We start from the raw sequence: 13270 nt of genomic DNA, 5'->3' as shown, positions 1-13270 counted from the left end.
ATATTTCATACACACACACACACACACACACACACACACACACACACAAATATAAACGTATCATTGTTTTGCCTCTTTCTTACATTACAGAGATCGTTGGGGTGAGCAGCGGCCCACCAGGCCTCTAGGTGGCCAGGATGCAGGCAGGGGCTGACCGCAGCCCTGCACCCCACTATCCTGCAGCAGAACAAGCTGGTCATCTTTCAGGCCTCGGAGTCCTGCTGTTCCTTGGCCCCCAGGTGACAGAGAGCCAAGCCGAATGTGAAAGGCCAGCAGGGACCTGGCTCTGCCCTCAGAAGCCCTGTGACCTCGATCAAGTCACATGACCCCTGTGGCCTCATCCCCATCTGGACAGCGGGAGGATGGGCTAAAGGCTCCTCCCGGGACCTCCCAGCTGTGACCAAAAACGAGACAGGGCTCTTTCTTTCCCTTCCTGCCTGACACCCAACCTTCTCTCCTCTGCCAGCCTCATTTTCTTCCCGACCAGATCACCTTTTTTAGCACAAAATAAAGACAGGTGCTGTGTACCTGGCTAGAAGCAACAGTGCCATCATGACAAGCTAAAAGCAAACACAGCATCGGTGAAACAGACACAGTAATATTTTTAAAACATCACAGTTAAAATAATACAGGCACTTTAACCCTCTTGGGCCCTTGTCATGTCTGGGATCTCATTACCTTTCACGCCTACCCAGTGAAGGCAGAAGAGCTTCTTTCCGTGTCCAGAGAGAAAACAGAAGATTCTAGAAGGTCAGAAACAGACCCAAGGCACCCAGCCTGCTTGCGTGGGTGGCAGAGTGCGAACTAAAACAGGGACGCCTGACAGCCTTGGGGCAGTGCCAGGGAGGCGAGCTGGGGGAAGAGGAGAGTCAGCCTCTGAGTTCCTACTACGTGCTGTTACACACAGCATCTCCTCCACAATCTATGGGGCACCCCTGTTCTCATTACCTCCATTTTACAGAGAAGAAAAAGGAGGCTGAGAAAGTTAAGTAAATTGCCTGAAGTCACAGCCAATCAGCGGCAGGGCTGGGATGCAAATCGTAGTCTGTCTGATCGCAAAATTCTTCCTCTTTACATTCCCTGCAATGACCCTGGAAACTCAAAATGCCCAAGTTCAAAATGGGGGTGGGGGAGGGGAAGGGACAGGAGCCTGAGGAAAAAGGAAAGAAAGGATTTCATCTTGGTTAACCACCCTCCTCCTTGCTGCATTCCCAGGCAGCGGGTAGGAAAGGGCAATCGTCTGAACCCACCAGACGTGAATTTTCCAGCTGGCTGAGTGTTAAAAGGAGGATTGGAATATAGAATAGATAGGTCACAGTCGGGGCACTCTTAGAACAAAAGGAGCAATCCCCTCTTTTGCCTGGGGTTCTCTCTCCCTCTATCCAGCTGATTGCCACGAGGGGAACTTACGAGATGCCAACAGCTGCTAGGGAGCCCAGGGGGATGCTGGCAGCAGGCTCCCTGAGGTCGCCCCCCATGTTGAAGCCGGCCATGACTCCTGAAAGACACCCAGATGGGAGAGAAGGGTGAGCTGCATACTCCACGAATCAACTGCCCCTCCTCGGGGCCCTCTCCTGGAAGGGATCCCAGGGCAAGCCCTCCCATATGCAGCTCTGCAAACTGTGCTCCTCAATCTCCCCTGGCAACTGGGGAGGCATCCTTGAGGCATGAAAGGGACCTTTGTGGGTTGGGTGAGTTCGGGAGGAAAGCCCTATTGGCTACAAAAGCATCTTATGGCCCAGTGCAAAGTAATGAGGGCCAGGGAGGCATCTGGCAGGCCACACAAAGGTCCCAAGGCCACATGCTGAGCTCTGAGCTCTGCTTTCCAGATGGACAACGTCCAGGAGAGGCTCAGCCTTAGCAAAGTGCCCACCACTGCCTGCTCGGCAGAGTTCCTTTCCTCTGCTGCCCACAGACTACACTGGGGTTCAGGGGTCCCAGGGGCAGGTCTCAACCAATATTCAGAGCCAGCTACCATGTTCAAAGCTCCTGAGCTGCCAAAGGGCTCTACAAACTCCAAAGAACCATCCTGATGCCACCAACACTGAGTGGCAAGCTCCTTTTCATCATGGACTCTATTCCCGTGAACACTCATGAAAGGCAGTTAGTCAGTCACCGTAAGGAGGAACAGCACAGTGCGGGATGGTGAGGACATCGCTTCAGTCCAGACACACACACACAGGACACCAACAAGACAATGTGTTCTGAACATCACATGTGGGTCCAGCCCACATGTGCTCTACAAGCCCACAGGAGTGGGTGCAACTTGAATGTGGCCTTGAAGGAAGATTTGCAAGGGCTTAGGGAAAGGAATGGGTCTAACCCTGTCATTACAGATTTATGAACCCTTTGAACCTGACAGAGCCTGTGTTAAGCACTCTTCATGCATTTTTTTATCTTGTTTAATCCTCACAACAACCACGTCAGAAAAGTAGAATTATTTCCCCGATGTTATAGAAAAGGAAACTAGTGCTCAAAGAGGTTAATTAAAATAGCCTACACATTTAGTAAGTGGCAAAGCTAAGATTCAACCCTGGTCTGTGTGATTCCAAAAATTGTACCCTTAACGCCCTTGCTATAATGCTTGAGGGAACTCAAGTGCAGTGGAGTGAAGTGAAAGTTTGGGCCCAGAAAGTTAAAGCGGAGCTATTTCAAAGAGTACTGTGAATGTTGGACCAAGGCGGGGACCTGCATAAACTTTGACCCAGCAATTCCACTACTAGGGCTGTATCCTAAGTAAACAGTCAAGGATATGACTAAAGATTTATCCAAAAATGTTTATAAATGCTTGTTTATAATAGTGAAAATTATAAACAACCTGTCTAAAAATAGAGGACTGGCTAAATAAGTGATGATACATCTTTCAATAAATACCAGGTCACCATTATTGTCAGGGATACGTTGTGACTTGAAAAGAGATTTCAAAGCTATTGTTTCAATTTCAGAGGCATATTCTAAAGCAGGACATAGGGTATGATGCTATTATTATAAAAGAAAAAAACAGATAAATAGATGTGTAGAAAAATGAAAAAGGAACTAGAACATGTTTCAAAATCTTAACAATGTTATTGCTGGGTGATGGAAAAACATCATTTTCTATTTTATTGTCCATCTCTATTTTCTTAATCTTCTATAGTGATCATTTTGAAATAAGGGAAAAGTAATTCTTAAAGGTCTTTTTGTTTAAAATAGCATGTTAGGCACATTTTCTTTCTTCTCGTTCCCCTCCCTCCCAAGATCCTATTAAAAGGGTAGTTAAGGGGAAAAATGGATACATGCCTATAAGCAAAGAGGATTAGGAGGGGGAGCCTTAAGTAGATGAAAAGTTTCTACAAATGTCTGGAACATAGAAAATAGAGAAGATGATACAGAGTAAAAGGGAAGGAAAAGAAAGCCTTGGAATATTTCTCTAGAAGATCTAAATAAACTGTCCAAGGAAAACCAGGGCCGCTAGTGTGGATGTTCACACCCCAAATGAAGCCCCCCTCAGGAGCCAGCCACACCCACAAATGTGCTGCAGTCAGTTCTCCCATGAAGTAAGAACCCCATCAGGGAGACAGACCCACATACACTATAGCAGGGGATCCACACCAGCAACCAAAGATCGTCAAGTGTGTAACAAAAACCAGCAACAAATACACAAATACATGTATGATAAAAACAGAACAACTTGGGCTGGAAGAAACATATAAATCAGGACACAGACGATAATTTTGAAGAAAACACTAATTAGTGGCCCCAGAAACATCCAAGAAGAATATTCTACCTATAAAGTGAGATGCTATGAAAAACAAAAAATAATCTAAGAACAAGAAAGAAGTTTTGGAAATTAAAAACATGATCACTAAAACAAAAAATGCAGCAGAAGATCTAGAAGATAAAGTTAAGTAAATAGCCCAGAATTTAGAACAGAAACATAAAGGGGTAGAAATTTTGAGCAAAGAATAGGAGAAATAGAGGAGAAATCTTAGAGTTACAACATCCAACTAACAGGAGGTCCAGAAAGAGAGAACAGAGAAAATAAAAGAAAATAACCAGGTAAACAATAGAAATAAATGTCTTCAAACTGAGGCAGACAAAAGTCTCTATGTTGAAATATCCCATAAAGTAAACAACAACAAAAAAGTCCACACCTAAATGCATCATTGTGCAATTTCAGGAGAAATCCTAAATATTTCCAAAGATTAAAAACTGAACACTTACAAAGGAACAAAAATTAGACTGGCATCAGACTTCTCACCAGCAACCATGAATGCTACAAGACAATGGAGCACTGATTTTTAAATTCTGAGGAAAAGCTATTTTGAAACTAGAGTTTCAGCCAGATTACCAGTTAAGTGAAAGTAAAGTTAAGCTAACAAGGGCTCAGCCAGATTACCAGTTAAGTGAAAGTAAAGCTAACAAGGGCTCAGAAAATTTACCTCCCACATATGGTTTCTTTCTTTTTTTAAATTAATTAATTAATTTTTGGCTGCGTTGGGTCTTTGTTGCTGCGCACGGGCTTTTTCTAGTTGCAGCAAGCATGGCCTACTCTTCGCTGTGGTGCGTGAGCTTCTCATTGCGGTGGCTTCTCTTGTTGCGGAGCACGGGCTCTAGAGCACAGGCTCAGTAGTTGTGGCGCACGGGCTTAGTTGCTCTGTGGCACATGGGATCTGCCTGGACCAGGGATCGAACCTGTGTCTCCTGCATTGGCAGATGGATTCTTAACCACTGCACCACCAGGGAAGCCCCCACATATGGTTTCTGAGGAAGAAACTAAAGCAAATACTACAGCAAAATGAGGATATAAACTGTGAAGGAGAAAAACACATGATTCAGAAAGCAGTGATAATAACTCAGGAATTTATAAAGTCCCAGAATAACAGTTGTATAGCAGAGAAACCAGTAGGGATTGAGGCAGAAGAATGGAGACCCCAGTAGGGATGCCTCTGGATAGGAGCTGGATTCAACACAATGGACAGTATGAATTATTTTAAGAATACGCTGACTGCATATTTTGGCAACAAGAAAAAAAAGCTTATTGAAACTCTAGGAAAAGTGAACAAGAAAGTCAACACTTAAACATGAAACAAACTAAAATATGACATGATTTTAAACAACTATTAAAAATTTTTTTTAATTAACCCATTTGGCCGTGATACTTGGAACATTCTCCCCTAAATGACACAAGGACCACATCAGAATAGCAGTAAAGGAAATGGAGTTCTAGCCCACCACTTTGGTCTTCAGTGAACAGTTACATAGTCATAGTAATATATATGTTTATTGCTTTTTAGCTTCTAAGATTGACCTATAGACGTAGCACAGAGGACTTAACTATAGCTACAAAGTAGAATACAAATATTATCTACCTTGATGAAGTAAAAGTAAAGCTATAGCTAATGGCTATTTGGAAATGAAAAGAGGGAAGAGAAGTAGAGGGAAGAGAAAAGGCACTTATATTTTTGTTGTAGTAGTGTGGGAAACAAAAGTCCCATGACCTTCACTCAGGACTGGCTTGAATGTTAGAAGCTTCGATCAGTTTAATATGAAAACCTGAAAAGTGAGTTAGCCATTAAATTTGTTAGGTCAATAAGGAAACGGCTAGCAAATATTTATATACCAGTTGCAATAAATTTTAAGTTAATGCTATAACTTATTCTGTATCTTGTCATCATAAAGGGGAGTTTCTAAGTGTTTGCTAAAACGAGCAAGAAATTTCCAAGAATACTGAAGTTTGTCTTTGAAGTTCCAAAGCCTTTTGACTTGCAATCTTAAGACAAAAAAAAATTTTTAGTAGAGTGTGTGTTTGAGTGAAACTGTTCACTTCAAGTTGTAACCTACAGCTTTCATGAGATTTTGCCCATTCACCTGCTAATAATCAACTTATAGCTTCCCTGATATTGCTCTAAAACACAAATATAAAAGGATTATTCAGATTCCCTTAAAATTAGGGATTCCCTTAAGATAACTAAAGCATTCCTTGTAAAAATATTTTACACATAAAATAAATATGACCCTAATACATTCATCCTAAAACACCACAGAGAATATTAATTTCCCATACCAACAATAAGGAGTGAAGGGATGTAGCCCAGAATTGATAACAGAGATGTAAGAGTATTATTTAAAGTTGTAAAGGCAATCAAAAAAGAACTAAATATTAAAATATAACTGTCAAAAATTGGGAAGTGGATGGAGGAACATGTAAATAAGCTAAACCTTCTCTATTTCTTAGCATGGAGTCAGTAAATTACGTCTGACTTTGATTAATCAGGTTACAGGTCTAGGCATATTGCTTGGTAATGTAGTTAGCTCCCAAAGCATTAAAAATGGTTGCCCCCATGGAGGGGCTCTTCGGGTGGTGGCAGTAGGGGGATGAGAGACTACTGCTTTATGTTACAAGCACCTCTGCACTATTTTTTTTTTATCACGTGCAGGTCTTATTTGGATCAGAAGAGGAATGCCCGGGACCTGCCTTACTCTGACCAGCACTCCTGGGACCACGTCCTGTCACCGAGGCTCTGCTTGAGCGCTAGGGCCCCACTGCTTGCTGCCAGAACAATCTGGTACCAAGGCCAACCCCGGCCGGATCTCCATGTTTACCTGATTCCCAGGCCCTACTAACTTCAATCATTAACACCACCGCTTTCTGGACCTCCCAAATTCTGACCGTTTTCCAAGGTTCTCACCTGTCCCCAGGTTTACTGGTGTTTCACCTGCCTGGCCACATTGCTTCCACCATCTGCAGTGACCTCATTTTGCCCCCAAGCCCCTGGCAATTTTATGCAATTTTATTCATTCAGCTTTATGAGATTACATACTGCTATTTACTCTTTGCCATTTTAGTACCTCCTATAGTTTGTCGTGTCATTCTGTACTCCTTCCTTCACATCATTTACAAAAGTTAAGAAATGAGGACCCACGAGAACTCCATTCCTATAGATGCTTCTGTCTAGGAAAGTGATTGATTAATCCTAATGGCTTCCTGCTTCCAAACAGGTTCTGTATGCATAACAAACAAACGTCCTTTTCTTCTCCCCACCACAATCCCTTACACAGTCAATGACCCGGCCCTTGATTAGAGGTCCCACTAGCTGGCCTGCTGTGGGGTACATGGGGATCCTGGTCAGTGGGAGCAGAAATAGCTGACACTGACACAGGCCACCCTCAGAAATGGGTCAGACCCAGACAACAGGGAAGTGGGCTTCTGAGACAAAACAGAGAAGCCAGATAATAAGTAGCCAGTACTATACACAAAAAACCCCAGAGACAAGGAAATGGCACCTTGCACTCCAGACAGGAAGCCTCAGGGTGACTCCCGTGGGTGTTCGGGGCACACCTGTTAGATTGTTTTGCACACTGTGGCTCCCAGAATTTTGCCCTTGCACGACTACACAATTCTTGAGCAGATGATCTCTAGTTCTAGTGGACTATAAATGTCTTGTTTGCCAGTTAGATTTAGAAAAATTATTTTGATTTCATATTTTTTTCACCCATGCTTGTCAACTATTATAGAGATTCCCTAGTTTGCTTTCTTTCTGCTTCTGGTGCAATTTAAAAATACTATTATTAATGTTAGAGCTAGATTTGGGGTGGGGGCATGTAGTAGAACAGACACTATTTCCCAGAGATATTTACAAATATGGCACTAAAACAAAAAGGTTCCATGGTGGGGCGGGGGAAGTTGGGAAAACATTGATTAAACAAGATTAGAGAGATTCTTGCTGCTGGACTTACCATATAACATGCTGGTTTTCATTGTCTATCTCTAAAAAGAGAAATGTAGCACACAGTATTTCCCAAAACTTATTTGACATTGAACACTTTTTTAAAAAATGAAACACTTTATTCACTGTTAGTGTTCCATGGAGCACAGTTTGGAAAACACCAAGTGTCCATTTTGGAATTCCTATTTGATCTTTACACTCTTCTTGATAGGCTTCCTAAAATTCTTTAAAGTGGCTATTTAGAATCAATGATTCTTAAAGCTGGAAGGTGTCCTAGAGATCACTGACTCCAGCCTTTTATTTTACAGATGAGGAAACCGAGTCCCAAAGAGGGGACGCGATTTTGCACATGTTTTCAAGCTAGTTGCTTGCAGAACCAGCAGAACTCATCTTCAGGTTTCCTGATCTCGAGTCAGTGTTATTTCCTCCACATCATAGTCTCTCCATTTCTTTCTAACACCCATGCTTTTTTTGGATTTTTCTTTTTAAAACAGAGTAACTGCATGATTAGTTTGGGGTAAACGCCCCACAAGAGGGCTAAACTTAGTTATAATCAGCATCAGTTTACTCACAGGAACTTCTGTCACCAGTTCTGAATCACGAGTCTGTCCTGGTCCAGGGCATTTCCCCTCCTCGTTTGTCTTGAACTGCCAGTTCCAGGAAGCAGTTAATTGCTTTCCCCCAAACCTCGCCCTGTATCAGGATGATGATATGGGCTGCACCTCGTTACCATGTGACTTAGGAAACAGCTTCCTTCATATGGGTAAAGCCTTCTGACTTGCTCTTCCACCCTAGTCCTAAGGCCTTTTGGCACATCTTCACTGTCTCAGTTTTAACATGTGAGGGTGATGGTACTGGCCAGCACTTTACCAGCTCGGGTTGAGGAAGCTAAACCTCCAGCACCATCCAGACCTTCCAGAGCATTGCCATGGTGCTTACGGTTTGGGTGGGTGGCACCAGGTGAACTGGGGCTTGGCGCCCTGGCTCAGATGTCTGTGACAACAGACATGGATGACCAGGAGAGGAACTGACCCCTTAGACATCTCTGAAATCAGCTCTTGATTAAAATAACCAGTATAAATGTCAATTAACCACTTACCAGCATCTGCGAAATAGTGGTCATCTTTTTCTCGCCACCCCCTTCATCAACCATGGAGCACAGAGATCAAAGTCTTCACCTGTTGTCTATTATCACAATCCCACTCCCACCCTATTTTCTTTTTTGATCCTGAAAATGAGAATTCGTAAGGGAAAAAAAAGTCTAATCATTTTTTTCTAGGCTTTTCTGGTTTCTGTTAGTTGGTCATTAAAGGACCACTTACTCTTTCTTAAGGAACTTCCAAGCTTCCTCCTGGGAGCTTCTTGATCCAAATCTGTGACCTTAGAAAACTTCAATTTTCTCCTTCCATTTAGAGTTTGTTTCTCGGCTGCCTATTTTTTTTTCTTTTTTAAGTTCATAAATTTTTCTTTTTCATTAAGGTAGAATATCCATGCACTAAAGTGACTTAACCTTATCTGCCACCTTTTGTTGTCATTTGGAGACAGAGTGGCTCTGAGCCTTGGTCTCCTCACCTGCAAATGGGGATAAGATTATTTACCTCGCAGGACTGTCGTAAAGTTGGAAAGAACATTTATAAGGTGCCTAGCATGGTGCCTGTCACCTGGAAGGGGATAAACAAAGGTCCACTAGGGGCAGATGGGCTCTGTCCCTCACTCACAACTCCCTTGGGTTCCGAAGGACTCTGGCTGCCTCTCCTTACCTTCCCCCTGATTTCCAAAACCCCACTCCTTCTCCATGCCTGACTGGTTTGTTTATTTAGCTGTTCTGGTGGGAATCTTTCATCCCCTCTCTGCTCTGTTCTTGGAGGCAGCACTTCTCAGTACCCCACCCTCTCGATGCCTTAGAGATGCTGCTGAGACAGACAGTGTCGAATAACGGGACTGTCAAACGCTGGGACTCCAGCAAGATTTGTTGGCTTCTGGGTCAGGGGCAGCTCCAGACAAACATGTGTCCTCGCTTCCAGCATCCTCTCCAAAGCACGTGGGAAGCAATGGGGTTCACCACTTCGGTCAGGTGACCTTGGGGAATCACCTCTCTGTGTCTTTGTTTCCTCATCTGTAAAATGGATTAATAACAGAACCTATGGAAGGATACAGGGTCTATGGGGCCTAAAACTTTTACAAAAATACAAAATTATGAATATGAAATTAGGAGTGGAGCTTTAGAAGGAGGTCACACAAGCGAGGGACCCTGAAGCCCGGGCTTCATTAGCTTCATGGTAAATCTGCATCTGATAGAAGCAGTGGAGCCATGGTGAGGTTTAAATAAAAGACTGTAAAGTGCTCAGCACAGTGCCTGATAGAGTAGGCTATTGTAACGATAATATTATAGATATTGTAATAATTTTGATAAAATTATACATTAATTCTATAAATGAAACTACAAAAATAAACACGTATAATAATTATAAAGCTTCTTTTTCTCCTGTTCCTGCTCACAAGTCCATCAGAATGCAGCAGGGTGAGCCCCATCTTCAGGGTGTCCTTACTTGGGGCTCTCTTCCTTAAAACAGGAACCGGTTGTGGCCGAGCAGGTCCCTGTTCTCTCACCCACAGACACATAACTTAGGAGGAGACCTGGGGATACCCCGGGAGCGGGAATGGAGGCTGGAGGCAGGCCCAGGCCCAGCACTGATGCCCAGAGCTAAGGGTCCCGGAGAGAGCTGGCCAACCCAGGGGGCCAGCGCAGCAGACTCCAGAGCTTCTCGGGGTGTGTTGGGGGGGGGCGGGGGTGGAGGTAGAATCAGGTACAGGGAGGTCAAAGGACGTCACAGAAACAGCAGGGCTCTTGACCACGGAGGTAACCTGGACGTTCTGGCAAAGGCTGCTGGTTTCCCTGCTACATTTTTATACTGAGTGTGGTCAACCACAAGAGGCCCTTAGCCCTTCCAGTAAGATTCTGAGATTTGGGAACAGGGGTTCCATGACTTCACACAATGGTTTTATTCCCAGTGAGTTTCCATTTCCTAGTTCCTCCATGTACTGTGGTCCTGGATCCCCAGAGTGGCTGCCTCTGTGTGTATGTGAAAACCCTGTAGGGAGAGATGTTTGTTTTTCAGAGAAAGTTTGGTGGTGTAGCTCGGAGAAGGAGAGCGCTGTCAGAAACAAAGCACATGCAGAGTCTACTCCAAGGCCCCAGCCCCACCCTGCAGCCATCACCACAGGGTGTGGTGGAGTGCAGTGAGGAGGACGGTCGGGAGACCTTGCTTCATAAATCCAGAGGAGCCACCGAAACCTAGGCTTCAGCTGCTCTTCCCAGGATGTCTCCTGCCCTTAGGATAAAATCTCTAAAGTAACCTAAATAACACGCTGCTGACCAGAGATGAGGATGCAGGGTGGGGGGACCGGAAAGTGTTTGTTCTTCCAAACTCCTCTCCCCTCTCTACAGCCTGGAGGTTCTCTTGTTCCAGAAAAGGATGGCGTTGGAGGAAGCCCCAGCCATGACTCACTCAGCGCTAAGCCTTGGCAAATCCATCACCATGGAAACTGCCAATCATCCATGCTTTTCATAGCTTAATGGAACATCTGCCAGGGGAAAGCCAAGTGATACAAATTGCCTGTTCTGCCTACTGTGTTTACACTGGGGCCCCTGCAAAAGAGAGAGAGCCAGGAAAGGCAACCCTCCACAGAGGGATGGTGGCCCAACTCCGGTCACTAAAGCTGGGTGACCTTCCTCAATCCTTCCTAAACTCCTCTGTGCTCCTCCTTTCCCAGTTGGTCAAACAAAGGGTCAGATCAGTGATTCTCAACCTGGCTGGGCCAGGGGGGACGGGAGGGACAGTAAAGCACATGCCCTAAGAGGGGTGGGGTAAAAGAGACCTGTGTAGAGAGTTTGTTCAATATTATGATTTTATATTTGGAATATTACAAAACAATATTTTCGTAATTTAAACCACAGAAAATAAAGAAGCTTGGCTAATATTCTTAGGTAGCAATCTTTCTCGAAGAAAGGACCAAGATACCCGTCTCTGATCCAGCGAGGCACATCAGAATTTCCAGGGTAGTGAGGTTTTTAGTGATTATCAAAAATGAATATGGGGGCTTCCCTGGTGGCGCAGTGGTTGAGAGTCCGCCTGCTGATGCAGGGGACACGGGTTCGTGCCCCGGTCTGGGAGGATTCCACATGCCGCGGAGCGGCTGGGCCCGTGAGCCATGGCCGCTGAGCCTGCGCGTCCGGAGCCTGTGCTCCGCAGCGGGAGAGGCCACAACAGTGAGAGGCCCGAGTACGGCAAAAAAAAAGAATATGGATTCAAAGACGAAAAGTTGCGAGTCGCTGGACTAGTTGATCTCAAATGTTAGTCCAGCTCAAATTCTGGGCTCCTGGGTGGCATCTTCCAACCTCGAGCCACTGCTAATTCCTTAACGGAGGGAGAAGTACCAGAGGGGAGGCTAGCCACCCCTGCCCCTCTCTCACACCAGGCATCCCCTCTCTGACAAGATGCAGGGCCTGGAGAGGCAAAGGAGGGAAGCCAAGGGAGCAGCACGGAGCGGGCCCGGCAGGGCCACATGCCTGAGGCAGCCTCCTAGAGGTCCTGCCTGCCTCGAAGGCCCACAACCCTGCCTCAGGTGGAACTGCTAACCTGGCACCTGCAAGCGTGGGCTTTTGACTTGGCATCAGGACTCACTGCCAGGCCTAAGGAAACAAACACTCAGATGGGAAGCGGGAGGGGGATGAAGATCGGGGGAGGGGGGTGGGGAGTGGGAGGGGCCAGAAGATATTTTCAGATGTTAACTTTTAAAATTTTTCCTCTTTTTTATTTTCCCCTTTCCTTTTCTGTCCATTCAAAAGGAACCTGACCTTTATTTTATTGCCTTGGAGGAAATATGCAGCAGGGGAGAAGTAGAATTTGCCTGCACACTGTTTTGGGTTCTGTTTCTCAAAGGCCTGAGCCCTTAGGAGATTTCTGAGGATTGAGGAAGCAGAAAAGAAGCTGCAGAAAGACTGGGGAGAGCATGCGGGGACAAAAGCAGTTTGCTACATAGTTTGCAGGGCCCAGCACAAATAAAAATCTAGGGTACGGTGTTCAAAAATTATTAAGAATTTTAGCAACAGCAAAGCATTATACCAAGTGTGCGGCCCTTCCAAGCCTGGGGCCCAGTGTGAATGCATAAATCCATGCCCACGAAGCTGGCCCTGGACAGCAGTGTCCCCCGCCCGTATTAGAACAGAAGACTGCCCCTCGAGCTGGGGCAGGAAGAGAAAGGCCCACAAGATCTGGAACAACGGGGACCTGGGGCCTACTCCCTGGCAGCACTGGTGGGGATCCAGCAAGACCACAGAAAGGAGGGTCTGAGAAGTACACAGACTCTAAGCATAGGGTTCTCAGGCTCAGCAGGTTTCCAGTCCCCAAATGTGGCTCAGAAGCAGCAGAGAGCATAAACCTGAAGGGATCTGTAGACAGGACAATAGGAGGGCCTGGCTCTGTGCACAGATGATGAATAGCCAGAGCCCCCTAGCATGCCGTGGTACTTGGTAAGACCCTGAGACCCTGAAACAGAAT

General features: G+C 45.3%; 1 protein-coding gene across 1 annotated transcript in view; it reads right to left on the bottom strand.

Moving 5' to 3' along the window:
- The window catches only part of SLC12A8 (solute carrier family 12 member 8), a 144545-nt gene that overhangs the window by 44863 nt on the left and 86412 nt on the right, over positions 1-13270 (bottom strand). The window contains exons 7-9 of the mRNA XM_060100151.1: positions 7720-7750; positions 1411-1498; positions 529-560 (exon numbers count right to left, since the gene is read on the bottom strand). Coding sequence (XP_059956134.1) covers positions 529-560; positions 1411-1498; positions 7720-7750 — 151 coding nt within the window. The remainder of the gene's footprint in view (positions 1-528; positions 561-1410; positions 1499-7719; positions 7751-13270) is intronic.

This window comes from Mesoplodon densirostris, chromosome 5 (assembly GCF_025265405.1).
Source record: "Mesoplodon densirostris isolate mMesDen1 chromosome 5, mMesDen1 primary haplotype, whole genome shotgun sequence".
Classification (NCBI taxonomy): Eukaryota; Metazoa; Chordata; class Mammalia; order Artiodactyla; family Ziphiidae; genus Mesoplodon; species Mesoplodon densirostris.
The sequence above is the reverse complement of the archived record's forward strand: the minus strand, read 5'-3'. Positions and strand labels throughout refer to the sequence as shown.